Source organism: Mustela lutreola, chromosome 12 (assembly GCF_030435805.1).
Source record: "Mustela lutreola isolate mMusLut2 chromosome 12, mMusLut2.pri, whole genome shotgun sequence".
NCBI classification, from domain to species: domain Eukaryota; kingdom Metazoa; phylum Chordata; class Mammalia; order Carnivora; family Mustelidae; genus Mustela; species Mustela lutreola.
In genome coordinates, this window is record NC_081301.1 from 7,386,047 (window position 1) to 7,412,628 (window position 26,582).

Sequence of the window (26,582 nt, forward strand, 5' to 3'; positions counted from 1 at the left end):
ATTAGCTTGTTTAAGAAGTTTGGCCCATGGGGTGCCTGGTGGCTCAGTCAGTTAAACATCCCACTCTTGATTTCGGCTAGGGTTGTGATTTCAGGGTCATGAGATCCAGCCCCGTTTTGGATTTGGCCCAAGGCCTGCAGCAGTGATTCTTAATGGTGGTGACTTCGTCCCCTGGGGGGACAGTCGGCAGTGTCTGAAGGCATTTTTGGTCGTTACAGCTGATGTTACGCTACTGGCAGGATGCTGCTGGATATCCTGCAGTGCACAGGGTTCCCCCCAGGACCTCAAGAATCTCCGACTCCGAACGTCAGTAGTGCTAAGATTGAAAGAGACCCCCCTGCCCTGTAGTCTAGTTGTGGCAGCACCTGGGAATCTGTGTGTTGAGCTGAGGGTTTTCAGTGTTCCCTTGAGTCTGAGAAGCCCTGTTCTGGGCCTTGCTTGTGGCCACGGCTGAGCTGCTCCCTGCCAGACCAGGGCTCCGTGCTGAGCAGAGGTGGTAGCGAGGCAGGCGTGCAGACAAGGCCATCCGGCTGGGAGGGTGAAGGCTAATGGTGGGCGCAGGGTCCCGCTGGAGCCCATTCCAGGGGCTGCCCCACTGATACCCCGGCCTCCTTCTCCTAAAACTTTCTGTTCCTCTGCTGACTGCAGGCCGTGCCGCATCTTCGCTCCAGCTCCAGAGAGAGGCACCAAGTGGCCTCTTTTGTTTCTGCCTGCAAGGACCCTGTGGGCTTGGCAGCCTGTGGCCAGGAGGTGGCTCCCACTTGGGAACCCCTTGTCACATGAGTGATGGAGACCCTGGGGGTGCTAAGGCTCTGGGATCTTTTTGCACTTCCTGGGTGGTAAGGCTGGCCTGGGCCAGGGACTGGGGATGTGGCTGTGGGCCGGCCTTGGGGAACTGGGGGGAGGTTCTGGACTCTGGGGTCGCTCCTGCTGGGAATCCTGAATTTCTGACCAGCCTCTCATTGTGAGAGGCTGAGGATGGTGGCTCATGTCAACCTGACCTGCCACCCATCACAGCCTTTGAGGCTGGGGTCTGGGAAGAAGCATTTCCCTCCTCCCAGGTGTGCCCACTTACCCTTCCTGCTTGTAAGGGGAACCGACATGGGGAAGAACTGAAGGTGTGGCCTTGGTGTCAGGCCACCTCAGATCAGCTTCCAACCCCGTTCTGTGACTTGGGGCCTATCCTGTCTTCTCTAGATCTCAGTTTCTTCCTCTGTAAAATGGGAATGATGATGGCACATACCTCATAGGATTGTGATAGAGTTCGGTTGGTCACGTATATGAAGCACGTATCCTATAGCACAAGCTAAATGAACAGAACCTGCTTTTACTACCAATTAATTAATACACTGGCCTCTCCCCTCTTCCCAGGAGCCCCTCCTTCCCTTGGGGTCTTCTTGGGCTGTTCCCATTGCCTGGGACATCTCCTCTAATCTTTACCTGGCCAACCTCAACCTTGGGGTCCCAGCTCCAGTGTCACTGCCCATCCCCTCCAGATCAGCTCAGAACCCTTTCTGCCCTCTCAGAGGCTGGTGGCAGTTACTAGTCACGTGGGAAGTGTCTGTCTCCCCCACTCAACTGGGGCCTTCTCTGCAAGGTCTGCCCCTGCTGCGTCCCCACACCCACCCAGGCGCCACGCCAAGCCGGCACCCACAGTAAGTCTCTGTGGATGCGTAATAGAGGCCTTGGTCGGGATTTGGGGCCAGGGGTGCTCCGAGGGAGTTCTGCTGGGCTGAGGACAGCAGCCTCCTGCGGTGCTCTGCCCTATTTTAGGACAACCCAGAAATAACTGAATTCTGCCACGGGGCTGGCCACCGTGGGCTGCGGTGGGTGGAGGGCTCCCCACGCCTCCCTGGGATTCGGATGTCTAATTGTATATCTTAAAGCTAAAAACAAAACTCCCCTGAAAATGCAGTCTCTGTAATTACCTGTCCCTGGCAGTATGGAGCTGGGGACTCATGCTTGAAACCCCAGGCAGGAGCACCTGGTCCTGTGGGAAGGTCTGGGCCCAGGCCTTGAATCAGAGAGATGAGGGGTCACACCCCCTCTGGCTTTTGACCAGCCCTTCTAACCTCACTCCCTTTATTCATTTCTCAATTTAAAATTTTTTAAAAAGATTTTATTTATTTATTTGACAGAGAGAAGGCAGGCAGAAAAAGGTGGAGGGGAAGCAGTCTCCCCACTGAGCAGAGAACCCGATGTGAGGCTCAATCCCAGGACCCTGAGATCATGCCCTGAGCTGAAGGCAGAGGCTCTATTTAACCCACTGAGCCACCCAGGTCCCCTCAATTTAAATTTTGATTGTAGAAATGATTCTTGGACAGAAATGAAGAAGATGGGCCCTGGTGTCCCTAGCCAGACCCGCTGTGAGCTCCCTCCTTCCTTTGACCACTGTCCCCTCATGCCAGAGTGCCAAGGAACAAGCCCCTTGCCTGGGAGCCCGGGCTCCAGCGCTCTGGATGGCCTCCTCTCTGGACTTGGCTGCGCCATCTGGACGGTTCTGTTTTCCAGCCCATCCTGAGCCACATCGGCAGGGCAAACAGTGGGGACACCCAGTCCTGTGTTTTCTTAACAAATGTCTTATTTATGATTTTTCTTCATAAATACTCATTGGTTTTAATTCTTCCACACTCCCTGTCTTTCTGAGACAGGCGCTACTGTGCTTCCTGTCATTGCAGATGGACATGAGCGCCCAAGCCAGGTCCCTGTCCCCTGCACCCACAGTGCCCCAAGGTCACAGTGGTGTGAGGTAGCACTTGGCTTTCGCAGTCCTAGTCACCCTTAAGGGGTCTTGCACGAGGCCACTGCTACTCCTGGGGGTCATTCCCTATGGTGGCTTTGTGGCCTCGGACCTCATGGCAACGCTGAGCCCTCCCAGAGGAGTTCGTTTCTCCCCCCAGTCATGCTTTTGTACATTTATTTTTATTTTTTATTTTTATCTGTTCAATTAGCCCACATACAGTACATCATTAGTTTTTGATGTCGTGTTCAACAATTTATTAGTTGTGTATAACAACCCGGCACCTATCTCCACGCGTGCCCCGAGTCATGCTTTTAAAAGAAGCCATACTGATCATTCAGTTCAAAAGGAAGAGAAAACTCCTCCTCCACTGATCTCTGCTGTGCTTCCCTACCTACCTGAGCACACGTGGGCGCCCGTGACCGCTAGCACCTCACCACGGTTTGGAAGCTTGCGGCCAAGATCTTCTCTCCTGCTTCCCTCCCAGCACCCCCTGCTTGCCCTGCTCCTTCCACGCTGGCCTACCGGGCTGCTGCTCCCCCAGGGCGTGGGTCCCTGCCTCACCTGCTTCAGCTCCTTGCTCAGGGGTCGCCTTCCCTGGTCTCCTTCCCTCACGCACCCCCCACCCGGCCCTCCAGGGCACTCGCGGCCTTTGTGCCTCGGTTTGCCAGACTAAGCTCCTGGAAGGCGGAGATTTCTGTTTGGTTCACGGGTCATATCCCCAGGGCCTCAGCAGTACCGGCACCCACTAAGGGCTCAGTAAAAGGTTCACGAGGGAGTCTAGCTCCTAAGGTTCCCGTAGACCTGGCCTGGCCAGCTCCCTCTCTGGCGCTCATGGCCTCCTGCCCCCCCCCCACTTTTTTTTTAAGGATTTTACTTATTTATTTGAAGAGAGATCACAAGCAGGCAGAGAGGCAGGCAGAGGGAGAGGGCAAAGCAAGCTCCCTGCCGAGCAGAGAGCCTGATGCGGGGCTCGATCCCAGGACCCTGAGATCATGACCTGAGCCGAAGGCAGAGGCTTAACCCACTGAACACCACTGGTGCCCCACTCCTGCAGTTCTTATGAACACCCCTCCCCTGCCCCATGCTCGTGTTGCTCTCCCTCCTTTGCCCCTGTCCTGAGCCTGGGCCTGCCTCCCTCTCTGCAGAGGCAGCTGTGGGGCCGGGGCTGGGCTGGGCCATCATCTCAGGTTCCGGGACGGGGGCTCAGGGCGCAGGCTGGCCTCTGGTCCTCGCAGCATGTGGGAGAGTCACTCAGCCTTTTGGAGCCTCACCCTGTCACCGGCCAGGCAGGCCCGGTAACAGCCACCTGGCAGGGTTGAGGAGTGCTGGGTGGCACACAGTAGGCCTTTGGGAGGGGGGCCTCTGCCGAGGTGTTTGTTTTGCCCTTGCCGTGACCTCTGGGGCTGGGCCGGGGTGGGGCTGTGAGCCTCTTCCCGTGGGAGTGGTGGCGCTTAATAGTGTGTGTTTAGAGCCCTGTGGAAACAACGGGGAGGCCCAGCGCTGATCCCCGGAGTCCTGTCCCGGCCCATCTTCCTATGGAGGGAGAGGAAGGCGCCTATTACCTGAGCCTGGGAGGGTACCGTGTGGCCGGGCCTGGCAGGCCCACAGGAACCCAGAGAGGGCCTCAGGCTTCCTGGCCCTTGTTCCCAGGGCAGACTCACGAAGGGGAAGGGAGAGAGCCTACAATCCCATGTATCAGCTTTTGTTCCCAGACACTAATCCTGATTCCTCTGGGTGTTTCCACACGCCCAACACTGTGAGCTTCCTCCTCAGGTCTCCAGCAGCTGCTTCCAGCTCCTGGGCTGAGTTGAGTGGAGGGGCTGGGTGGAGATCCGAGGGTCCCTGTGGAAGCCATGGCTGCCCCCCAGGTCCCCCATTTAGGCTTGGGCTTATTGGTCCCCCATTTAGGCTGCTCGGGAAATGTTTCTACTCTTTTTTCCCTTCCACCCACCGACTCTGGGGTTGCTCTCTATCTCTGCCTCAAGCCATTGAGGCAAGACAGAGCCACCATCAGAATTCAATTCGAAGACCTCACCATGGCCCCTGAGGTCCTGCATGACGCCTGCCCCCTCCCCAACCACATCCCCTCTGCTTTCCTCCCCAGTCCCATTTAGCTCCTTGCCTCCAGGCCACTTTTGCCAAACATGTTTCTACCTCAGGGCCTTTGCATTTGCCGTTAATGCATCTGGACAGCTCTCCCTAGTCTTTTATGTCTTCACTCCTCATGCTGGCCCTGCTCAGATGTCACTGCCTTCCGGCTTTACCCAGCCATTTGCCAGAAGTAGCAACGCTCACCTTCTTATCTCTTCTCAGCAATCCTGACCCACCTTCCCCTCTGTTTTCTCCATGTTTCTCTCTTTATCCCACCTACCATGTTTGGTTTTTCACCTATTTAAAGCATACAGTTCACTGGTTTTTAGTCTATGCACAGAGTTGTGCAACCATGGGCACAGTCCCTTGTAGCATATTTTCATCACCCCAAAGAGACCCCATACCCATCAGCAGCCACTCCGCATTTCCTTCTGACTCCCCCAGCCCCTGGCAGTCACCAGTCTTTCTGACTCAAGAGATTTGCTCATTCTGGACGTTTCATGTAAGTGGGATCACACAATACATGGTTCTTTGTGACTGGCTTCTCTCACATAGCGTTTTTCAAGGTTGAGTATGGGGTATCTGTGCTTTGTTTCTTTTTAACGATTTTTTTTTTTTTTTTAAATTTGACAGAGATCACAAGTAGATGGAGAGGCAGGTAGAGAGAGAGAGAGAGAGAGAGAGAGGGAAGCAGGCTCCCTGCTGAGCAGAGAGCCTGATGCGGGGCTGTGCTTTGTTTCTTTTGACTGCTGAATCCTGCATATCCTGTCGTGTGTGGAGGCATTCACCGGTAGATGGCCATACAAATTGCTGTTACGAAGACTGTGGACTTACCTTTCATTTCTCTTGGATGTACAGCTAGGAGTAGAATTGCTGAGTCCTAAGGGGACTGTGTTTAACTTTTCTAGGAAGTGCCCGGGCGATTTTCCAAAGGGGCCACACCCCCTTACACTCTGACCAGCAGTGTGTGAGGGCCCCAGTTTCTCCTTGCCAGCTCTTGTTATGATCAGTCTTGATTATAGCCTTCCTAGTGCATGTGAAAGGGTCACTCATCATAGTTTTGATGTGTTTCCCTGATGGCCAGTGACACTGGGCATCTCCTGTGCTTACTGGCCACTTGTGTATCTTCTCTAGAGAAGTGTGTGTTCGCGTTTGATCATTTGCCCATTTTTAAATTGGGTTGTCTTTTACTGGTCAGTTCTAAGTGCCCTTTATATATTGTTAGGAACAAGTCCCTTGTTATATGTGGGGTCTGCAAATATTTTCCTTCATCCGTGGGCTGTCTTCTCCCTTCCTTGATGGGTGCTCTGTGAGCCACAAAAAAGGTTAATTTTGATCAAGTCTAGTATTTCTGTTTTTTTCTTTTGTCACCTGTTCTTTTGGCATCATATCTGAGAAACTGTTGCCTAATCCCAAGCACAAAGAGTTATCCTGTATTTCTTTCCTCAGAATTTTGTAGTTTTAGCTCTTAGATCCCTGTTGAGTTAGTTACTATATATGGTATTAGAAATGGGTCCTACTTCATTCTTTTGCATGTGAATATCTCATTGTCCTAGCAACTTTTGTTTAAGACCCCCCCCACCCTTCTGAAAATCAATCAACCCTTAATGCGAAGGTTTTTTCTGAACTCAATGCCATTCCAGTGGCTTATGTGTCTGTCCTTATGCCAGAACCATACTTCCTTGATTATGGTAGCTTTGTAGAAGTTTTGTAGTCAAAGACATGTGAATCCTTTAATTATGTTCTTTTCTACTTTTTCTAGATGCTTTGACTATTCTGGTCTCTTAAATTTCCAGGGTTTAAGATAAATGTGTCAAATTTCTGCAAAGAAGCCCGCTGAGATTGTGTTGAATTTTTAGATCAATTTGGGAGCATTGTCCTACCAGCATTTGATCTTTGGAAACATGACTCTGTGATGTCTTTCTATATATTTAGATCTTCTTAAATTTCTTTCAGTAATTTTCCTAGTTTTCCAGAATATATATATTTTGTACTTCTTTTGTTAAATGTAATCCTGTCTATTCTTCTTGATGCTGTTGTGAATGGAATTATTTTCTTCATTGTGGATGTTCACTAGGATGTAGTGAACATTGATTTTTGTATATTGATCTTGTATCCTGAAACCTTGCCAAGCTCTTGTGTTCCGATAGTTTTTAGTGGATTCGTTGTGATTTTCTACGTACATGATCAGAGTGTCCACCAGGAGAGAGATTTCTAGTTCTCTCCTTGCACTACTTTTTCTTGTTTGCTTGACCTCATTATTTTTCCTCCCACCACAGTGTAAGTTGGTCACTGCCGGGGTCCCGTGCATAGAACAGCACCGGGCACATGTTTGAATGAATGGGTGGAACCAGCAAGGTTGGGTCAGGTGATGCTCCCGGCCCAGGGCTGTGGCTCCTCCTGTGACAACTGCTCTGGACCGCGTCCCAGTCCCTGTCTGCTGGAGGCCTGGCCCTCTCTCTCTCTCCCTCTCATCTCTGGCCCTCACATTTTGTGCTAGTTCTCAGTCTTGGGGCTGCAGGGAGTTGCTGGGGTCCCCCGTGTCTTCACCAGATGAGACACGTCTCACAGACTCCCCAGGCCGGGCCTTTTGTGGGGCTTGCGGGTGCTCCCAGGTGCCCACAAATGAGTGGGTGGTGCATCTGTTTTACCCATGAGGGTGGAGAGTCAGGCCCTGGTTGAGTCATTCAGGGATGTGAGGGCTGGGAGCCCAAGTCTGCCTGACTTGCATCCTGCTGCCCCTTGTTACAGCCCTGGCAGGATATGAGAGGAGCCTCGTGTGCAGTCAGGAGGGGGCTCCTCGTCGAGGCTCGGCGCAGCGGGGGCAAGGCCATGGAAACCAAAAGCATATTTGTTCCTCCCTCACGCGGTTTCCTCTGCCTGGAACTGTCCTCCCCCCCCCCCGCCCGGCTACACCCCTCTCTTCGTTCCCCTTTGAGCTTGAATGTCACCTCCCTGTGGCCAGTCACCTAATCTGACTCACCCTTTCCCTCCACGCTCTCCTGGTTACACTGAGTCATCACGGGGGTAACTGTCAGTGTTAATCTGTGAATCAAGTCCCCTGCAAGCTCGGAGCCTGACTTGTACTTGGCCCTTGGAGACTCGGGTGCGAGTCTCGGGCCCGGAATCCCCAGTGCATCCTGCCTGCCAGGCTTCTCCAGGCTCCGGAGCCCGAGAACCAGGGGGATGACTGAACGCTCCGACTGTAATGGGACAGTCCTGGTTTCAGATCCTGTGTTGTCAGTCTCTGGGGGTGTGGTCTGGGGCCATCTCTTGGAGCCTCAGTGCCCTCAGCTGTGGAAGAGGGTGCACAGAGCCTGCCATCAGGGTTGTGTGCGAAGTGAACATGCCCGTGTCAGACGCTGCCGCATTTGTGCTGAGCCCCTCCCCTCAGGCCGCAGTCTGGCAGTTAACCTGTGACCCCGGGGTCCCCGGGATGTGGAGCGGTCACTTCCTCAGCTGTCCAACGCGGCCAGTCCTGTTAGATGGGATGATGGGGCAGGAGATAACATCTCTGCGCCGTCCCGTCCCTTCTGCGGCCACCCCTTCCTGAGCACAGGCTCTGCCAGGTGGGCCGTGGGGGTCTGGGGGCTGCTCGGAGCTGTGGAACTTGTCGCTGCCACCCCAGATCCTGCTGAGCAGCTGGGGCAGGCTCCACTCACTCCCAGGGCACAAAGCATGGCCCTGTTACGGGGGTGCTGAATTTTTCAGTGTGGTAATACCCTCCCCCCCAGGTGCAGAAGGAACTTGGGCTGAAGACCAACTCCCCACTTACCATCCGGGAAGCTGAGGACCCCAAGTTGGTATCTCAGGCTGGTATGGTGAGAGTGAAACATGCGGCACTGGGAGCCCACAGCTCGGGTTCAAGTCCCTGTTCTGCTGTGCATGCAGTGGGCCTCGGGCCAGCGTCTTGGCTCCAGCTCCCGGTGTCTGTGAATGTGGGATTGGCCTAATGGCAGTAGCTGTTCAGACAGTTGTTGGAAGGATTGGTGTGATTATGGGTCTCTGGCCCTTGGAGCAGTGCCGCCAAAGTGCCATGAGTGCTGTCTAACACAGGGGAAGCGGGATATGAGCCTTAGACGGTGTTACTGTTACTATTAACCTTGTTGTTGTTGTTCGTGGTATAGAAGGGGTCTCCGTAGCCAGGCAGCCCTGAGCAGAAGGCCAGCTGTTTCCTGACTGAGTGGCACTAAGTAGCTTACCTCACTTTTCATCTGTAAAATGGGCTCTGGGGCCAGTTTGGAAAGACTGTTGTGAGGGTCGATTGAATGGCCAGGGGCCAGGGAGGTATTGGCAGAGGAAGGAGCCCCCCAAAGCCACAGAACAAGGGCAGCACTGGGAGGGCAGTGCTGGAAGCAGGGGCAAGGAGTAGCCTCCCCTCTGCCTGACCTCACCCCTACCTTGTGGTTTTTTTTTTTTCATTTTTTTTATTACTTTTTTGTTGTTGTTTTTACAACACTATACAAGCATGTCCTTTTTATGAAAATACAGTCACTTCGTGATACAAAGTAAAAAGTGAGAGCTCTGCTGCGCTCCTCTGCCTCATCCCTAAAGGCCGGTCCTGTCGCTGATACCTGTGTTCACCTGCCCGCTTGTGTTCCCCTCTCTGTCTGCCCCGCAGGGAGGAGGTGCAGGAGAACTGTGTGCGGTGGCGGAAGAGGTTCACCTTCGTGTGTAAGATGAGCGCGAACCCAGCCACCGGCCTGCTGGACCCCTGCATCTTCCGCGTGTCGGTGCGCAAGGTAAGGCTTGGGGGCTAGGGCTTGGGGGTTTGAGGCCACCAATCCAATGGCTTTAGCCCCGTCCCCTGACCTGTCCCCTCCAGAGGGCAAGGAGTGAGCCTCTCTGCTCCTTGGCTTGACTTATCCCCAGCAGTGAGATTCGGGGCGGAGGTGCTGGGGAGACACATGAGGTCCCTTGGGTTCTGTATTCATGCTGCTGCTTCTGTCTCTCTCTGCAGGAGCTGAAAGGCGGGAAGGCTTATTCCAAGGTGAGTGGGGCTGGGAAGGGATAGTGAGATAGATCAGAGGTGTGAGAAGAGCTTCGGCCCCTCTCTGCACCAAACAGGAGGCACTCAGCTCTGCAGATGTCATCTTTCTTAGAAATATCTTTATTGATAGTCTTTGCATTTAGTACAAAACTACCCTGGGCTTCTTGTAGCACAAACGGTACAGAAGTTCAGAGTGGAAGGGGCAGTTTCCACACCCTCCTCTGCAGCCTTCCTCCCCAGACCCCATCCTTGGATTCGTTAAGGTCTTCCCAGACCTGTTAAGGAAAAGAAGATTATGATGTATGCACAGAGCAGCGAGTCAAACCCACGTGCTTGCGGTTTGGAAGAACGGAAAATGAGCCCCCGTGTGTGGACTTGTGTGCGCGCAGACAGTAGGCTTCTTACATACACAAAAGGGACTTATTCTAAACAGATTCTGCAGCGTGGTTTTCACTTGCCAGTAAGCCGTGGGCACGTTTTCGTAGATCCCTTTTGCTTTCTAACTGTAGCCATGCCCCCCTGTGCGGCTGGGTGGCGGGCACCCAGCTGGTCCCCTGCTGTGGCCCATCTGTGTTGTTGCCGTCTGCTCGGCACCCATGGGGACCAGTGGGAGAAGGCGGCTCTGCAGGGGTTGCCTCTGGTTCTGAATGAGCCCGCTCTGCCCTAGACCCCCTTCTTGGTAGGGACATACTGCCCATCCTCTGGCCCCTGGGACGCGGCCTGGCAGCAGGCGGTGAACTCAGACTACCCGGAGGGGAAATGCCTTTGCCTCACCTTGCCCTGCGTGGAAGGTGTGTTCTTTCCCATTGACCGGAGCTCAGGAAGCTCTGTGTTCTGGGTCATCTGCTCTGCCCTGGCCCGGGTGCTGGTGGCCCTCTCCAGAAACAGGGCAGGGTGGCTACAACTGGCTGTGGAAGGTGCCGCCAGAGTGGAAATTTCTCCTCCCGTGGTCACATAGGCGCAGACAGCTGTGGCCTCCCACCTCCACACAGCGGGTACTTACCAGGCGCCCGGCAGAGGTCAGACCTGCAGGCCCTTCCCTTCTGTCCTGTGAGCAAACACCCATGACAGGCCCTGCCCCCAGTTTCCAGGGAAGAAAGCTGGGGCCCAGAGGGCGGCTGGTCTGGACACTGGTTGGGCCTGGTCTTGGGCTGTGTGGGGCCCTGGGCAAATCACTTCCCCACTGGAACCTTAGTTTCCTTCCCTGCCAAATGGGGGTCCCTCTGACTCGATGGCAGGGCTGGGATTTGAACCTGCCATGTCTCTGATTCTGGCTTGTGTGTGCCTAAACTCTGCAGTAGAGACTTGCATGTAGTAGGTGTTCAATAAATGCCACCTGTTGGTTTGGTTGTCATAATCCCAGCACCCTCCCACCTCAACTCAGTTTCCTCCCCAAGGTCTGGAGACCTGGCTTCTTTCGAAGGCTTTCCCAGCTCCTATACCCTGTTCTCGAATGTGCTACCACTTTCCTGTGCATCCCTGGTGCCTCTGCCTGCATCCCAGGAGCAGCCAGGTGTTCCTACAAGCCCCTCACTCCAACCTCCGGGAGGCCCTCCTGCCCACCCCCACCCCCACACCGAGTTCCCACGGGCTTTCCCTCCCCCGCCGCCCGCTGGCCTGGCGGCTCCCACAGCACAGCCTTGTTTCCCAGGGAACAATGCCTCTGTGTCACAGACAACAATGTCCTTTCATCTCAGGCGCTGCCCCAGTGCACTCTGGGATGTTGCACAAAGGGCGCTTTGTGTGGCTCAGGGATGTGAGAGCTCCAGACCAGCCTCTGTCCTTGGGTGCCATTATGCAATACTCAGTCTGGGCTGTGGGGTGGGCCCGGGGGATCTGCCTCCCCCGCTGCCAAGTTAACTCTTGTGCCACTTGCTGGGCACCCACATCTCCTGCAGTCTCCCACACTCTCTCCTGTCCCTCCTAGCTGGGCTTTGCCGACTTGAACCTGGCCGAATTCGCAGGCTCAGGCTCCACAGTGCGTTGCTGCCTGCTGGAGGGATATGACACGAAGAACACTCGTCAGGACAACTCCATCCTCAAGGTACCAGGGCCCCGCCCCCTCTTTTGTCCCCTCCCGCCAAGGGGCGGGGGCCAACTTGCTCCTCATCAGAGTCCCCTGGAGGGTTGTTAAAAATACAGATGCCTGGGCGCCTGAATTGCTCAGTGGGTTGAGCCTCAGGTCATGAACTCGGGGTCCTGGAATCAAGTCCTGCATCGGGCTGTCTGCTTGGCGGGGAGTCTGCTTCCTCCTCTATCTCTCTACTTGCCTCTCTTCCTACTTGTGATCTCACCCTGTCAAATAAATAAATAAAATCTTAAAAAAAAAAAAATACAGATGTCCCTCCTAGACACAGGGAAGATGTGGTCCCAGGGCCAGGAAACCACCCTTAGAAGCCTGGCGCTGCACTGGCCTCATGTCCCCATCTTTAATCCAGGATGGGGTGCATCCCAGCAGTCTCGCTAAGGGTTGGCTGAAATGCGCATCCCTGAGCGCTCACCACCTCTCATCTCATGATGCCGGACAGCAGCCCCATGGGGTGTAGTGTCTGCTCTTGGACCCAGTTTTGCATAGGAGGGGGTTGAGGCACAGAGGTTAGATAGATCATTTGCCTGGGGTCACAGGCAGAGGTGACACTTGACCCCCAGCTGCTCAGCTTCACAGTCCAGCTCCCAGCCATTGCCCCATGTGACATGAGGCTGCCCGAGCTTGCAGGGGAGGATCAGTGAGTGGAAGAACCGGCCGAGGGGCGGCCGGGGCAAACCGGTGTGTCTGCCCCTCGAGCCCAGCCGCGTGCCCCCTTCCAGTTCCCTCCGTCCAGGCCGCTGGCTCTCGGGTCTCTCAGGACAGAGGTATCTGGGCGTCCGCCGCTAGCAGCACGCCTCTCTTCCTGTCCCCTACCCTTCCACCTGGGAAAACAGCCTTGGCGTAACCACACCTCTGCGAGCTGACCCAGAGGGAGCCACTTGTGCCTGAAGCAGAGCTCGGCAGCAGGCGGCGGCGGGGGGCTCGGCAGCCTCCCGGACCCTTCGCAGAGGGAACCAGAGGCACCCAAAAAGGTCGAGGCTAGTTTTGGTGGGGGCTAGGGCCTTTCAGTCTCGCCCCAGTGACCCTGTGTACCCGTAGGCAAATCACGGCGTGAGGGGGTTCAGTGGCCTCAGCTGCCGGGGCAGCTCCCCCACGTCCTGTCTGCAGCGCCGTGGGCCCTCACTCCCCTGGAGTCTGAGTGCCACTTCCCTGTCTGCAGCCTGGGGCCATCCCCCACTTGTAGGCTGCTATCACCGCCAGATGAAATAATTCAGTTAAAAAAAAAAAAAAAAAGTCTCAGGAGGCACCTGGCTGCTCAGTCAGTAGAACATGCGACTCTGGACCTCATGTCATGAATTCAAGCTTCACATTGGACGTAGAGTTTAGTTCCCCAAAAACAGGGCGGGGAGGTGCCTCGGTGACTCAGTTGGTTAAGCATTAGACTCTTGGTTTCGGCTCAGGTCATGATCTCAGAGTCGAGGGATTGAAGCCCCATGTCAGGCTCTGCCATGAGCGTGGAGTCTGCTTGAGTTTCTCTCCCTTTCCCTCTGCCCCTCCCCTGCTTGTGCACATTCTCTCTCTCGCTCTTTCACTCTCGAGTAAATAAATAAAATCTTTAAAACTCTCAGCCCAGTGATCTCCATTTTTGTCAGTGGCGACCCTGGGATATGAGCCCCCTTTCCTGTCCTATCACCCGTTTCCTGGCACTCCATCTCGGCCCAGACTTGGGGACCCAACCCTGCCTCGTTCGGACCACTGCCGAAATCTCTGCCCAAAGTGGGTGTTGAATTTCTGGTGGCTTCTTGCTTTACTTGACTCAACAAAGTTTCACCCCTCCCCCCTTGTCAGAGTCTGTGTGCACCCCATCTCCCACTCCCGTGCCCTGTGTTATACCTGGGGAGCCCCTCCCCACCCGGGTGGGCTTTGTGAACCTCCCTCCTCCCTGCCTGCTGCGTGGAGCTTGTGTGCCCACGCCCACTCTCAGGCTGTGAGAAGAACCTAAGACTGGAGAGGGACTGTGGCCTCTGTCCTGGCCGTGGTTCTGGAGGAACAGTAACTAAGTTTTTCTGCCGCCTGCGTTGTGTGCCAGGCACTAAGCCACGCAGAGCGTCATCTCCCCTTGTCCTCTCCACTATCCCAGGAGGCAGGCGCCAGGACTGGTCCTCGCCTCCACCTAAGGAAATGGGGCTTAGTGCGTTTCCATGGCTTTGCCAGGTCTAGCAAGGGGCAGGGATAGGATCAGAGTCCAGCCTGTTGGCAGCCAGAGCAGAGGGGCCATGGGGAGGCACCCCGGCTGCAGGTGGGTGCCATGTGGCTGACTTCTCCCTCTGTGCAGGTCACCATCGGGATGCTTCTGCTCTCCGGAGACCCCTGCTTTAAGACGTGAGTGTGGGCGCAGGCTGGGAGGGTGCCACACAGGGACTCTTCCCTCCTTGGGGCTCTTGGCCTCCTGTCTTTGACCCCCGAACATGGGGCACCCCAATCACAGCCATCTGTCCTCCCAAGGCCACCGTCCACCGCCAAGTCCATCTCCATCCCGGGTCAGGACTCCTCCCTGCAGCTGACGCGCAAGGGCGGTGGGACCAGCAGTGGCACCCGGCCCCCCAAGACGAGGCCCACCATCCTCAACTCAGGTATCATTTTGCACCTGCCCTCCCTGCGCCTCCCCATGGCCCTCGTCTCCGTCTCCCCAGGTCCCAGTGGGGATGCTTACTGAGCACGGGTGGTGGGATGGTGTTTATGTCCATCAGTGCTTCCATGAGGCCCACGTCTGAGCCCTTCCCACAGGCAGGGCACCATGCTGGGCCCCAGGATCACAGCAGCACCCTTACCTTGAGGCTCCATCTTGCAGGAGAGACAGGAGTCAGTCAAACAGTAAATAAGCCCATGTCACCTGCAGGTGGGACAGGAGCGGTGACTGGCACTGAAGAGCTGGCACTTGAGCTGAGCCTGAGCTGTGGGGCAGGGTTCCCGGCAGGGGGATGGTGTGCCGCCATGCCTGGCTGTCTTGCCTGTCTGGTCTCAGCATCCACCCCCACTGCCGACTAGAGGGGCAGCAGCAGCCCCTGCAGCCTGGGCTGCTGTGGAGCTGAGCCGAGTGCACGAGTGTGCCCTTGCCTGGCACACAGTTTGTATTCTGTATTCTCTGGGTATCTCCCAGCGTTGGGTTTCTACTAAACTGTCATCATTATGAACATTATAAAAAATGCAGTGGAGACAGCATGGCGATTAGGGGGAGGAGATGGTCCAGGAGAAGGCTCCAGCCTCCCCCCCTCCCTCCCCGCCCCTGTACTCCATCCCTGGGGGTGGACTCAGCCCGGAGGCACAGTGCCCCCGAGCTGCTGAGCGAGCTGGGCGGCTCGCGCCACCCTAATTTGCACCACGAGAGCAATTAGAGAGACGCAGGGCCGCGGGCAAGGAGCTACCTTCCTAGGCATTGTGGGGTTTGAGCCCCCATATGCCTCTGTGACTGGTTTTCTAGCCCTCTCCTCCTGCAACCCCCGCCCCACCCCGTGGAGCACCTGTCTTGAGAAACCCTGTGCTTTGGGTGAGGACCCAGGCAGGCCTAGGGGCCAGCCTGGGGCCTGGTATGTTCTTCTCTGAGGAGGGGGGTGGATGAGATGAGTTCTTCCTTCTTATGACCAGAAGTTGTGGGCAGGCAGCCACCCATGGGGCCCAGAGTGGACCACCCCAACACACAGCAGGTCCCTTGCGCCTCCTGCTGGCGAGTGCTGGGAAGTTTGTTTTGAAGTTGGGCTTACGGGGTGACTTGCGACAGGATGGTCGGCCGTTCTCCATTCCCCTTATTCGTTCCACACTGACCTAAGCTCATTCAAGCCTCAGGGCCTTTGCTTCCGCTGTTCCTTGGTTTGAAAGGCCCCTTTCCTGATGCCTTCTGTGGCTTGTTCCCTCCCATGAGGCCTCCCATTAAGGCCACCTCCTAGAAATCTTCCCTGATCCCAGACTGGGTCAAAGTGCACACTGCTGCCTGCTGTGTACCACTCATCTCATTTCAGGCATGGTTAATTGGGGGTCATTTTTCATTCAACACTCTCCCTTCCCGCTGGCCTGTGACACCCCATCTCCTATTTACAGCACTATGCAGAGGACGTCCTCACAGATATTTGTGGAATGAGCAGACCTGGGCTCCAGGGGTGGACTGTGGTGGGAGCAGGGCCTCTGGGTTTGTCTGTAAAGCGGGAAGCACCTAGTGTGCCCCTCTCTGCCCGCCGCCAACTGCGTGAGAGGCCATGTGTGGACGGCCAGGGCTGGCCCGCTGCTGAGCCCGCCTTCTCCCTGCTCTCCAGGGGTGCCAGAGGAACCCGAGCAGAACCTGTCCAGCCCGGAGGAGGTGTTCCACTCCGGCCACTCCCGCAACTCCAGCTATGCCAGCCAGCAGTCCAAAATCTCTGGTGAGTGCCCGCCTGGCCCCGCACCCCCGGCCTTCCACACACCTTGCCGGCTCCCCACTAACGGGCCTCCCCGCATGCCCGCCAGGCTACAGCACGGAACACTCGCGCTCCTCCAGCCTCTCGGACCTGACGCACCGCCGCAACACGTCCACCAGCAGTAGCACCTCCGGCGGCCTTGGCATGACCGTGGAGGGCCCCGAGGGCAGCGAGCGCGAGCACCGGCCCCCTGAGAAGCCCCCGCGGCCGCCAAGGCCACATCTGTCCGATCGCTCATTCCGGTGAGCAGCGCTGCCTGGTGCTCCTGGAGAACAGGCCCCTCCTGGGCGCCCCCAGAACCTCCGCTTCTTCCCTGTAGCACGGGGACAACAGGGTCCCGCCTCAGAGGGTCGGATGGCGATGATTCAGCCGATGGGTGGACGCGAAGGGCACAGCCTGGGCCTGACAGACACGCGCTGTCGGGGGAGGCTTCGTGACCTACGTCCCCCGTTTACCTGTGGCGCGGCCTCTCAGAGGCTCAGGTCAGCTAACCTGTCAGGGCCTCCAAGTCCTCATCCACAAAACCTGGCCTCGGGTGAGGAGAGGGTTCCAAGAGCACGACAGGGAATAGGTTCTCACGTGCACGCAGAGCAGCCTGAGCTCTGTACGGGCTTACCATGGTCGCCCTCGTACCTGTCGCCAGCCGGACTGCTGTGACTCTGCTCTGCCCCACCCCAGGAGGAAGAAGGACTCTGTGGAGAGCCACCCAACCTGGGTAGATGACACTCGGATTGACGCAGATGACATTGTGGAGAAGATCATGCAAAGCCAGGACTTCACGGACGGCAGCAACACTGAGGGTAAGCTGCCCACACAGGGAGGCCTGGGGGATGGTGCTGCCTGCTCCAGGGCCATCCCAGATGCCCCTGCCCCACTCAGCCTCTGTCTTCCCCTGTGTCCCCACAGACAGCAATCTCCGGCTGTTTGTGAGCCGCGACGGCTCCACCACACTGAGCGGCATCCAGCTGGCCAACAGGTAGGGGGCGCCGTTTGGGGATGGGTCCCTAGTGTGGCCATGGGGCTCGGTGCTGAGAGCCCAGGCATGGTAGACGCTGACCTGGCTTTGAATAGCTGTTCCTTCCAACACAGCATCACCTGGGAGCACTCACTCCTCTCTGGACCTCAGTTTCCCTGCTTGTCAAATGTCACGGACCACACCGTCTCCTCTAGAAACCTGGGACAGCAGCCTGGGGTTGGTTCTCAGGGTTCCAAGGGTAGCTTGGAAAGGGCTTAGCACAGGGCCCGGTGCACCACCTGGGCTTTATCTGTCTTTATTTGGGACCTGCTTTTCCCTTCCTTCTGGATCTGGGAACTCCTAAACATGATGACAAGAACAACTCATTTAATTTACTGAGTAAATATTTATTGAGCACCAGCCACACACCAAGCACTGAGCTAGGTGTGCTGGGGATACAGCAGTGAGCAACCCAGATTCGTGCCTGCGTGATATTTACATATGTGGGTGTGGCGGCTGAAGCTGCTGCTTCCGCTAGAGTTTGTAGCGTGTCCACTGCCTCACTGAGTGAGTAGAGGAGCTGTGCCAAAGCCATAACCCCCTGTTCCCCTGAAGCGGCCAGGAAAGTGCTCTTTAACATATAATGCTGGGAGCGTGGGGGGGCTGGGGTGGTGGTGGTGTGGAGACTTGGCTGGGCAGGTCTGGGGCGCAGGGGCCCAACCTCCCCTCTGGTGCTGCTATGCTGACACCTGCTGGCCAAGGCTCAAAATTGCAACCACCCTCTCCCTGTGACTTCCTGGGCTGTCCCCCGGGAGGTGGGCAAGAGGAAAACATAGGACACCTCCTTGGAGCTTTACACACCCCTCCCTAGCCCTCTAAGACAGTGAGGAAACGGGTTCCGGGGATGGGAGAAACCAGTTTCATCAGGAGCAAGGTCTTAGCAGAGCTGCACACTGATCCCTGAATGTCCGTGACCCTGTGGGTGGGTCTGGCTTCAGCAGAAAGAAGAGCTGCCCAGCCTTCTGTCCTCTTGGTGAGCTTCATCATCCCTCTGCTGCCTCAGTTTCTTCATCTGTCAAACGGGGCAGGGTTCAGACTTTGCCTGCCAGGGTTGCCATGAGAATGGGTGCGGCACCATCTCTGTGTGAGCAGACACTGGTGCTCAGGACGGGCTCAGGCACAGCTTGCATCAGCTCTGAGATCCCACAGGCTTTAGTACTTGGCATCTGTGTTGCCCTGGGCAAGTGACTCGACTTCTCTGAGCCTCAGTTTACCCCTCTGTGAAGCAGGGCCAGTTGGTTCACGGGTCCGACTTGTGAAGTCGTTCCCAGGGCCTGTCCCAGAAGAGCAACAGGGAGGACAAGCTGACCTGGTTTTCTCCTCCCCTCCCCCACAGGGTCTCCTCTGGAGTCTATGAGCCTGTTGTGATTGAAAGCCATTGAGGAGCGGGTGTCCACGCTGGAGAAGGGCCCTGCCTCTGCGGGCATCCAAGCCCGCATCATTCCACGAGGGACCTTCCCCTTCGGATCGTCATCCGCGCCGCATCTCATCTGTGCCTCCTCCATGCACTCCAGCCCCGCATCATTCCATTGTCCTCCCATCCATCCCGGGACCCTCCTGGCCTGCCAGGCCCCGGGCACCACTGTGAATATTCTCCTCTGAACCACTAGGGGGCAGGACGGTGCAGGTCCGTGAAGCAGGTGGACCAAAGATGGCCAGGCCTGCCCCTCTGGAGACCAGACTGGCCCCTCGACGAGGACATGCAACAGCACCTACATGCAGGGATGCTTGTGGTCGAGGGGCCTCTCGTCCTGTGTCCCTGCTTACTCCGGGAGCATTGGCTTAGCCATGCCCCAGCAGGGCCTTGCTCCACTGCCCCCTCGCCCTTGGGAGGGCCAGTCCATCCCCAGAATCCCGCCACCATGGCCCTCTGACTGCTTAGTGCTTCAGCTCTTCCTTCCCCGTGTCCCTGAGGACCCGCTGGCGGCCTTCTTTTGGGAACCAAGACCTCAGACCCGTCCACACTCCAGATTGAGACCCCCGCCCCCAAAGAATGTTGTCCTGCTGCCCTGGCAGCCTGCACTTTGCACATGCTTGCCTCCAGCACAGCCCCACCGGCCCTTGTCTGCCTTTCCCTTGAGCCCTTCATAAGGGTTTCTGGGCACTGCCTGCTGTGCGGTCAGCGCCTGCCTCTAGCAGCCCGGCTGGAACGTGGCACTGCCTCTCCCCCGGTTAGCTCCAGCTCAGGCGTGACACCCATGCTGAGCATTGATAGTGGCTCTTTTCTGCTTGGGGCTGGATCCTGAGCAGCTGGTTTCCTAGGAAGCCAGGGAAGGTGCCTCCCAAATCCTTGGAGGTCGGCAGTCGGGCTGGGCTGGGCTTGGCAAGCAAAGCCCCTTCTCTGTCCCTGCAGGGTCAGCTAGCCCAGGCTGGGGCTGATGCTGGAGAGGCAGGTGGGCTGGGACTGGACCAGCCTGGAGCTGGCTTCCTGGCCGGAAAAGCCTCAGCCCTCCTCTGGAAGCATCCCTCTCTCTGGGCTGGGGAGAGGCGGGGAGCAGTCTGGCCCTGCCCCCGCTCCTCGCTAAATTTCTGCCATGTCACACCCCCCCCCCCCCCAGTCTTCCTTACTTGCTTGAAGGTGGGTTCTGACTGCCCACCAGTCCCTGGACAGACTTCCCTGCCACTCTGAAATTTCACTCATTTTGTGTGAACCCAGCGGGCTGGTGTTTACCTAGTCCTGTATCGGTTTTCTTTTTTTAAAGTTTGCCCGTCTTTTCCTTTTTTTTTTTTAATTTTTAAATTTCACAGTTTGGTATTTTCTCCTCCCCCAGGTGAGGGAGGTGGTTCTGTTCCCTTCCATACCTGCTGGCTGGGTCCCAGCAGGGCTGGGGACCTGGATGGGGGGCCAGAATCCTGGCTCTCTCCCTGGAAGGGGTGTGGGTGCCAGTGGGGTGTCCTCCCCAGGCTGGGAGGGCTCCTTGCCCTTGTGCTCCAGCTGCCAAGAGTTGGAGCTGCTGTCTTGGAACCTCCTGGCCTTGGGAGCAGAGCATTTCTAGGATTCTTTGTTGTTGTTTTTAATCCCCTAACTCTTAGAAAATGAATGTGCGGAGCTGCCTGCTGAGACAGGGCAGAGCATTTGCTGTGGCTGGAGAAGGCTCTGCTTAGCCCTGCAGGTCCCTTCCTGCCTGGCAGGCATCTGGCACTTTAAAAGGGAGCTGGCCTTGCTGTTTCCAGATGAAGTGACCCCCAGAAGATGGGAGAGCACTCCTCCGCTTCTGTGTCTGCGTGACTTCAGCCCAGTGGGGAAGAGCATTCAGGGTGTATTTAGGATCTGGCTCAAAGTTCTGGACTTCAGACATAAAGCAGTTAGCTCTGGTGCTGTTGGGGAGTCCCCCAAACCAGGAACCCCAGTCTCACCCAAGGCATGGTCTGGGCTTGACAGTTCACCCCAGAAGGGACACAGAGCCTGCCACAGCTTCCCCTGCCAGGCCGTGGGCCAGGGTGATTGGACTGAGAATTTGACCACATCCAAATTAACACTAGCTGGAGCCAGAGTCCTGGAGCCCCAGCCTCATCCCCATGTGGGAGCCCTTTCTTTGACCTCTGGGTCCCTTCAAGCTCAGTGAATTCCCGCCAGGCCCACATAGCTCCTGGACTTAAAATTCTATATGTAGAGAAAGATAGACTATATTAGAGGTATTTTTGGAAAGGAATCAGTCTATGCAATGCCAGTTTGGAATCTTCTTGAAAGACAGTTTAACGTTTTTACTAGGAGATTTAAAGAAAATTAAAGTCTACAATATTTTTAGGTTACTTTTTTTCTGGTCCCCCCAAATGGACCACAGGGTGTGATCTGCCTGGATCTCCTCTCTCTTGAGCTGGGAAATGGGGGGGTGGGGGGTAAGGTGGGGTCTTGGTTTTGGTTTTTTGGGTTTTTTTGTTTTTGTTTTTGGTCTTAAAAAAAAAAAAAAAATCCCCTCCTTTCTAACAGAATGTTGCCGCCACCACTACCCCTTTTTCAGAGGGCTGTGTTTGTATCTCTGTCCCGGCTTCTGTTGTAGAAAATCACATTGTAAGGGGGAAATCAGCCTAGTGTCAATGTCTTGATTCGGGAGAAAAAATTAAATGTTGCAGTTTTTGTTTGTTACGGCGTGTTGGGTTTTGTTTTTCTTACTGCATGGTCAGCATCAGAAGAAAGCCGAATGCTTGGGTTGACATCCGGGAATGGGGAAGAATACAGGTGGCCAGGGTCCTCCGTGTCCTGGCTGCCGTCACAATCATTACCACCTTTACTACTGCAGGTTCCCAGGGAGGAAACAGACCCAGAAGGGCAATTTCTTGCCACCCTTGCACCTACTTACGTAGCTGCTCTGGTCTCAGAGTGCAAGTTCTAAGCATGGAACTTTCCAGCAGTCAGCCTGAGACGAGTAACTGTCTCAGCCTCAGTTTCCTCAGCTGTAAATGGGCCTGTGGTTGAAAGAAGAAAGTGGATGTACAGCCTGGCACAGGACGTGCTGAGTTTGTTCCCAACTTTCAAGTCCCAGGCCACTACTGTCCCCAGGTCTAAGCCTCTCCCTTCTGGCCCCCAACACTCTCAAGTTAGAGGGGAGCCAACAACTTTGCCAAGCTCAGAAAGGCAGAGTCAGCCTGGCCTTTAATTAGCTCAGAAGTGGCAGGAAGCCTCAGCGGCTGTGGACAGGCCAGAAGGGACCAGACCTCCAGGGCTCCTCCCTGCTGCAGCGTGGCATTGTCTGCACCCCTCCTCGGGGCGGACACCCACTCCTGGCCCCTTTAAACTCTGGAGGCTGAGTTTGAGTCTCTTCCTCTGTTCTGCACAGCACACCTGGGGAGGGGAAAGTTGGCTCCTGGCTGAGCCCAAAGTCTGTCGTGAGATGAGAGGGATGGCATTAAGCTGTAGGCCAAGAAGAATTGTTACTTTCAGCTTTGAGGAGTGCAGTCCCCGTAGAGATGGGTTCAGGTGACTCAAAGAGACATGCTGCCAGCAGGAGCAAGCCATTCCTGGTTCTAACGCATCTCTGCAAGTGTGTCTGCCCCTCCTGCACTCCCCATGTGGGAACTAGGGATACCGCTGTGACCGCAGACCCTATACCCATGGAGCTCACAGGCCAGATCAACAAGGAAATGAGCTAAGATGATGACAAGCGTTATCACAGAGACACTCTGGGGGCTGTGGATGGAGGAGGGAACCTCTGCCCAGCTGTGAGAGGGCTTCCTTAGGATGTGTGGCATGCCAGTGAGACCTGATGGGTGAAGAGTAGCCAGCCCCGCAAGCTGTGGGAAGACTTCCAGACTGGAGAGGTGACCTGCATGGGGGGCCCTTCTGATGATCTGTCTGTGCTGCTCGCTGAGCTGCAGCGACACCCAGGGTTCAAAAGGCAGATGGTGAAGGAAGGGGCTGGGGGTTTACCCTGACCTCATCCCTGCAGTGAAGAGAAGACACTGGAAGGGTTCCCTAGGAAGCCAGGTGATGGTGAGGGGCGCTCCCCTCACAGCCAATGGGAGTCTTCCAAACCCTGAGGATCTGGGCCCGCGTCTCCATCCCCACCCCAGGTGGGGCAACAAACACTCTGCATCCCTATCGACAGACAAGTTGGGGCCTCGGTACTAGAAAGTATGGTCCGCGGGTTCCTATCAAGTCTTCACCTCTCTCGGAGCCTCATTTTCCCCATCTGAAACCCGGGACCTCTAACCTCCCACGCCATCTGGCTCTGCCTCCTGGGATATTTGGAGATGGACTTTTGCTTCTGGGGCGAGTCCGGCAGGACTGATGCACAAATGCCAGACAATCTAGGTCCCCATTCGATTCCATTCCCTAGGGAGAGTCGGGGACCAGCGCGACCCAGGATACCCTTGGAAACTACATTTCCCGGCATGCGAAGCGGGAGGCGGCACCCGCCTGTCTAGGGCCACGTAATCCCGGCCCGCCTAAAGACTACGACTCCCGGCGTGCCCTGCGGCCCAGGGCCTGAAGGGCCCGGATCCAGATCTGGCTGTGGCTTGCGGCTCGGGAGTGAGAACGCGGTAGAGATGGTGAGCTCTGGGCCGAGTGCTTGGGGGACTAGAGGGGGGCAGTCTGGGAGGGGGTCTTCCCGGGAGTCCGGGCTTAGGCACTGGGAGCCCGGATTGCTGTCTCGCGGGCGCACCGTAAGAATGAAAACGCCGTGGCCCGCACTCACCGAGCCTAGAAAGTGATACCGGGTCAGGCCTGTCTCCCATCTGTTGAGTGAATGGGAAGCTAAGAGCGGAATCAGGCTGCGAGGCCACCCGCCAGTAGTGCACCCGAATGGGGAGATCCTTCGTCTGTTGAGCCCTCCTTTCCTCCAGGCCACGGGGACAGACCAGGTGGTGGGACTCGGCCTCGTCGTCGTTAGCCTGATCATCTTCACCTACTACACGGCCTGGGTGATTCTCTTGGTATGTGTGTTCCCCCCAGTCCCCCGTGTCTGACTTTCGACCCCAGCATCATTTAAGCAGCTACTATGTACCAGACACTGTGTCAGGTGCTTTCCCCGCCCTCATCTCCCGATATCCCCAGAACAGCACTACGAGGACGATGGCAGAGGTGTCCCAGCTTATAGATGAGGAAGCTAAAGCTCAGGAAGAAGGGTGGGGCGGTACACCGTGAAGCCCTGTTACTGATTCGCTTTTGCCTGTGCTTGGAGTTCTGGGCCTTCTGGGTTATCTTGCTGGCCCCCCGGGCGTGATGAGTGCCCAGAGATCTTGTGAGGGCTTTTAGGATTTTTTTTTCCTTGTGGGAATCTTTGTTGATGACTGCTTAAGAAGTGCAGTGTGTTTGGAGGGCAAAAACTTGCAGAACTTTGGAGGAAATGTTAGTAAAGAAGACCTTGGAGCCTACTTGAAGATTTCTCCTGCACCTTTGCCCCCGTAGGGCTGTGAGTGCCTTAGGGCAAGGCCCTCGTCTTCTGTTCATTGCCAGGTCCCCCACACCACCTTAGGGCAGTCACCAGCAAGTGAGTGAATGAAGGAAACCAACCAGAACACCCCAGATACCATCATCTTAACCAACTGAGCCACCCAGGCACCCTAGATACCATCATCTTAAAGCAGGCGCTGTCCCAGTGCTTTGACCGGGGGTGGGGGGGGGCGTTTAGCGCCTGAGATGGAGGAAGGGCCGTGTTTGGCCTTGAGGCGCTGGGCCAGGCACGGGGAACACTCACCAGAGCTCTGTCCTCCACACCAGCCATTCATCGATAGCCAGCATGTCATCCACAAGTACTTTCTGCCCCGAGCCTATGCTGTCACCATCCCCCTGGCCGTCGGCCTCTTGCTGCTCCTGTTTGTGGGTAAGTCATCTCTCCCTCCACCCCAGCAGGGTGTCTGGGAATCCCATCCCTGAACATGCTTCCACACCACAGCACTTGCAGTACACCTGCTTGAGGCCCCCTGGCCCCCAGCTTACCCCCCAGGGTTTTCCTGTTCATCCTTCCAGGCTGCCAGTCAGTAGCCTTTCTGGTCTTCCCCACGCCTCAGGCTCATTAGTTTCAAATGGGATGGCCCTCATGGGGTGTCTCCCTTTTCCCCGCTCCCTCCACCACCACCATCATCACTGTCACCTTTCACCCCCTTGTCATCACTGGCTCGTGATTTCTGCCCTTCTCTCTCTCTCCCAGCATTTATGTGTGGGCTTCTGTGGGGCAGGGACTGGGTCTTTGTCATTGTTAGTATGTTTTCAGCTCCTGGCCAGGCTGTGGTACTGAGTTGGTGCCCAAGAAAGTGGTTTGGATGAGTCACTTGGATGACCGCGGGGTGGGGTGGGTGGGAGATGTCGAGTAGGCAGGTGGGTGGGTGGACAGGTGGACAGGTAGATGGGTCATTGAGTGGGTCTTGTGCCCTGTAGAGTCTAAAACACTAAGTGTAGCCGTTTGCCTGTGTGGGCCCCCCTTGGTGTTTGTTGAATGCATGGGGGTGGGTGTGTGACTTGCTGACTGACCAGGGAGGTGATCGTGGCCTTGGAGGGTGGTTGGGCAGGTGCTTGGCTCCGTGGGCACCTGCCCCGTCTGGCCTCCCAGCAGCCCCAAGCCCGGATCTTACTTGGCCTTTCTGGTCTGTGTATTCCAGGAATGTTCATCACCTACGTGATGCTGAAGAACCGGAAGGTGACCAAAAAGGCTCAGTGAAGGCCCAGCAGGGCTGAGGCTGCCGGACCTTCTTGTGCCTCCCCTCCAGCGGTGGGAGTGCAGAGGACCCATCCAGGCACAGCAGCCCCCTCCAGCCTGGCCCCCGTGGGGTGGAGCTGTTCCGGACCTACCACACAGGCCTGCTCCTTCCCAGCCCAGCATTCCAGACGCCAGGAGGGAGGATTACCTGGAAGCCTCCCCTTACCCTTTCTGGCTCAGGGCCTGGAAGATGCTGGTCATCCCCACCCACCTCACCTTCACGCTCCCGGTTGCCGTCTCCCCTGGGTTCTACCCTCTTGTTAACGTTTCCCTCCTGTTACCTGCTGATGTCGGACTAGGTAGGTTCTCAGGTAGCACGTGACCTTTCCCCACAGGTCCTGCTCCTCCTCGGGGGTGGCTTTCCCAGGTCTGACATAGCCCCAGGCCCTGCAAGGACTTTTGGACCTAGAATGCATAAGGGGAGGACTGACAGGCTCTGGGGTTACCAGCAGCCCTCAGGGTCCATTAGGGTGGCCACAGTGGGCCCCCAGACCAACTGCCTAGCCCCCCCAGCCCTAGCGCCAGCCAGCTGGGGAGAGCTGAGCAATAAACGCTGGTGACGTGTTTGTCTCTGTGCCATCCCTGCCCGGGGAGCTGGGCTGCTCGGGGCCCAAGAGGGGCTGGTCTCAGGTCAGGAGACTGGTTCGCGCGGTGAGGGTGCCTCAGGTGCCTCCCAGATTGTTCCCGTGCTGGACCCAGGATAAAGTGGGAACTGAAACGGATACGGCTCCGGCAGAGGCATGACAACATGCCACACACCACAACAGCCTCTACTGTGCCTGCCCTGCGCCAGCCCAGCTAGCATGCAGCATATTTTAGGGACCCTTGGGCCAGCCCCAGAAAGCCCAAGTCTGTTGTCTGTCTCTTGCACCCAGCAGCCCAACCTGGCGTGGCTCCGAGCATTGAGCTGGGGGAAGCAGAGCAGGGCTGGCTCTCTGCTCAGACTGACTGTTCTGGGGTAGGCCCAGCCCTGTCTCCCCAGCAGTCCCGCCATGCCCCCTGCCCCGTGCAGCCAGGTCTCTTGTCCACAGCACCCAGTTTAAGCCTCTGTCACGCCTTGCGTGATGTTCACTCTAGTTAGCAGAGACATCTCCCTCACACCTGCCGTGCCCTCACCTGTCCCATCCT

The 26,582-nt window shown here is 56.5% G+C and overlaps 2 protein-coding genes across 2 annotated transcripts in view; both read left to right on the forward strand.

Annotated features, from left to right (window-relative positions):
- The window catches only part of EEIG1 (estrogen-induced osteoclastogenesis regulator 1), a 33,163-nt gene extending 12,050 nt beyond the window's left edge, over window positions 1-21,113 (forward strand). The window contains exons 2-11 of the mRNA XM_059141735.1: window positions 9,456-9,576; window positions 9,795-9,824; window positions 11,752-11,868; window positions 14,189-14,235; window positions 14,359-14,486; window positions 16,161-16,265; window positions 16,351-16,543; window positions 16,980-17,101; window positions 17,208-17,277; window positions 18,653-21,113. Coding sequence (XP_058997718.1) covers window positions 9,456-9,576; window positions 9,795-9,824; window positions 11,752-11,868; window positions 14,189-14,235; window positions 14,359-14,486; window positions 16,161-16,265; window positions 16,351-16,543; window positions 16,980-17,101; window positions 17,208-17,277; window positions 18,653-18,698 — 979 coding nt within the window. The 3' untranslated portion in view covers window positions 18,699-21,113. The remainder of the gene's footprint in view (window positions 1-9,455; window positions 9,577-9,794; window positions 9,825-11,751; window positions 11,869-14,188; window positions 14,236-14,358; window positions 14,487-16,160; window positions 16,266-16,350; window positions 16,544-16,979; window positions 17,102-17,207; window positions 17,278-18,652) is intronic.
- Window positions 21,114-23,172: 2,059 nt separating this feature from the next.
- On the forward strand, window positions 23,173-26,020 carry DPM2 (dolichyl-phosphate mannosyltransferase subunit 2, regulatory). Its single transcript, XM_059142600.1, has 4 exons — window positions 23,173-23,307; window positions 23,602-23,691; window positions 24,479-24,581; window positions 25,357-26,020. Exons 1-4 carry the CDS (start codon window positions 23,305-23,307, stop codon window positions 25,413-25,415), a joined length of 255 nt encoding a protein of 84 aa, XP_058998583.1. The 5' UTR covers window positions 23,173-23,304; the 3' UTR covers window positions 25,416-26,020.
- The last annotated feature ends 562 nt before the right edge of the window (window positions 26,021-26,582 follow it).

Excerpts from the sequence above, each read along its gene's own strand:
- DPM2 (XM_059142600.1), top strand. Across the intron at positions 23,692-24,478 it reads CGGCCTGGGTGATTCTCTTG|CCATTCATCGATAGCCAGCA; the intron begins GTATGTGTGTTC and ends CCTCCACACCAG. Across the intron at positions 24,582-25,356 it reads CTTGCTGCTCCTGTTTGTGG|GAATGTTCATCACCTACGTG; the intron begins GTAAGTCATCTC and ends TGTGTATTCCAG.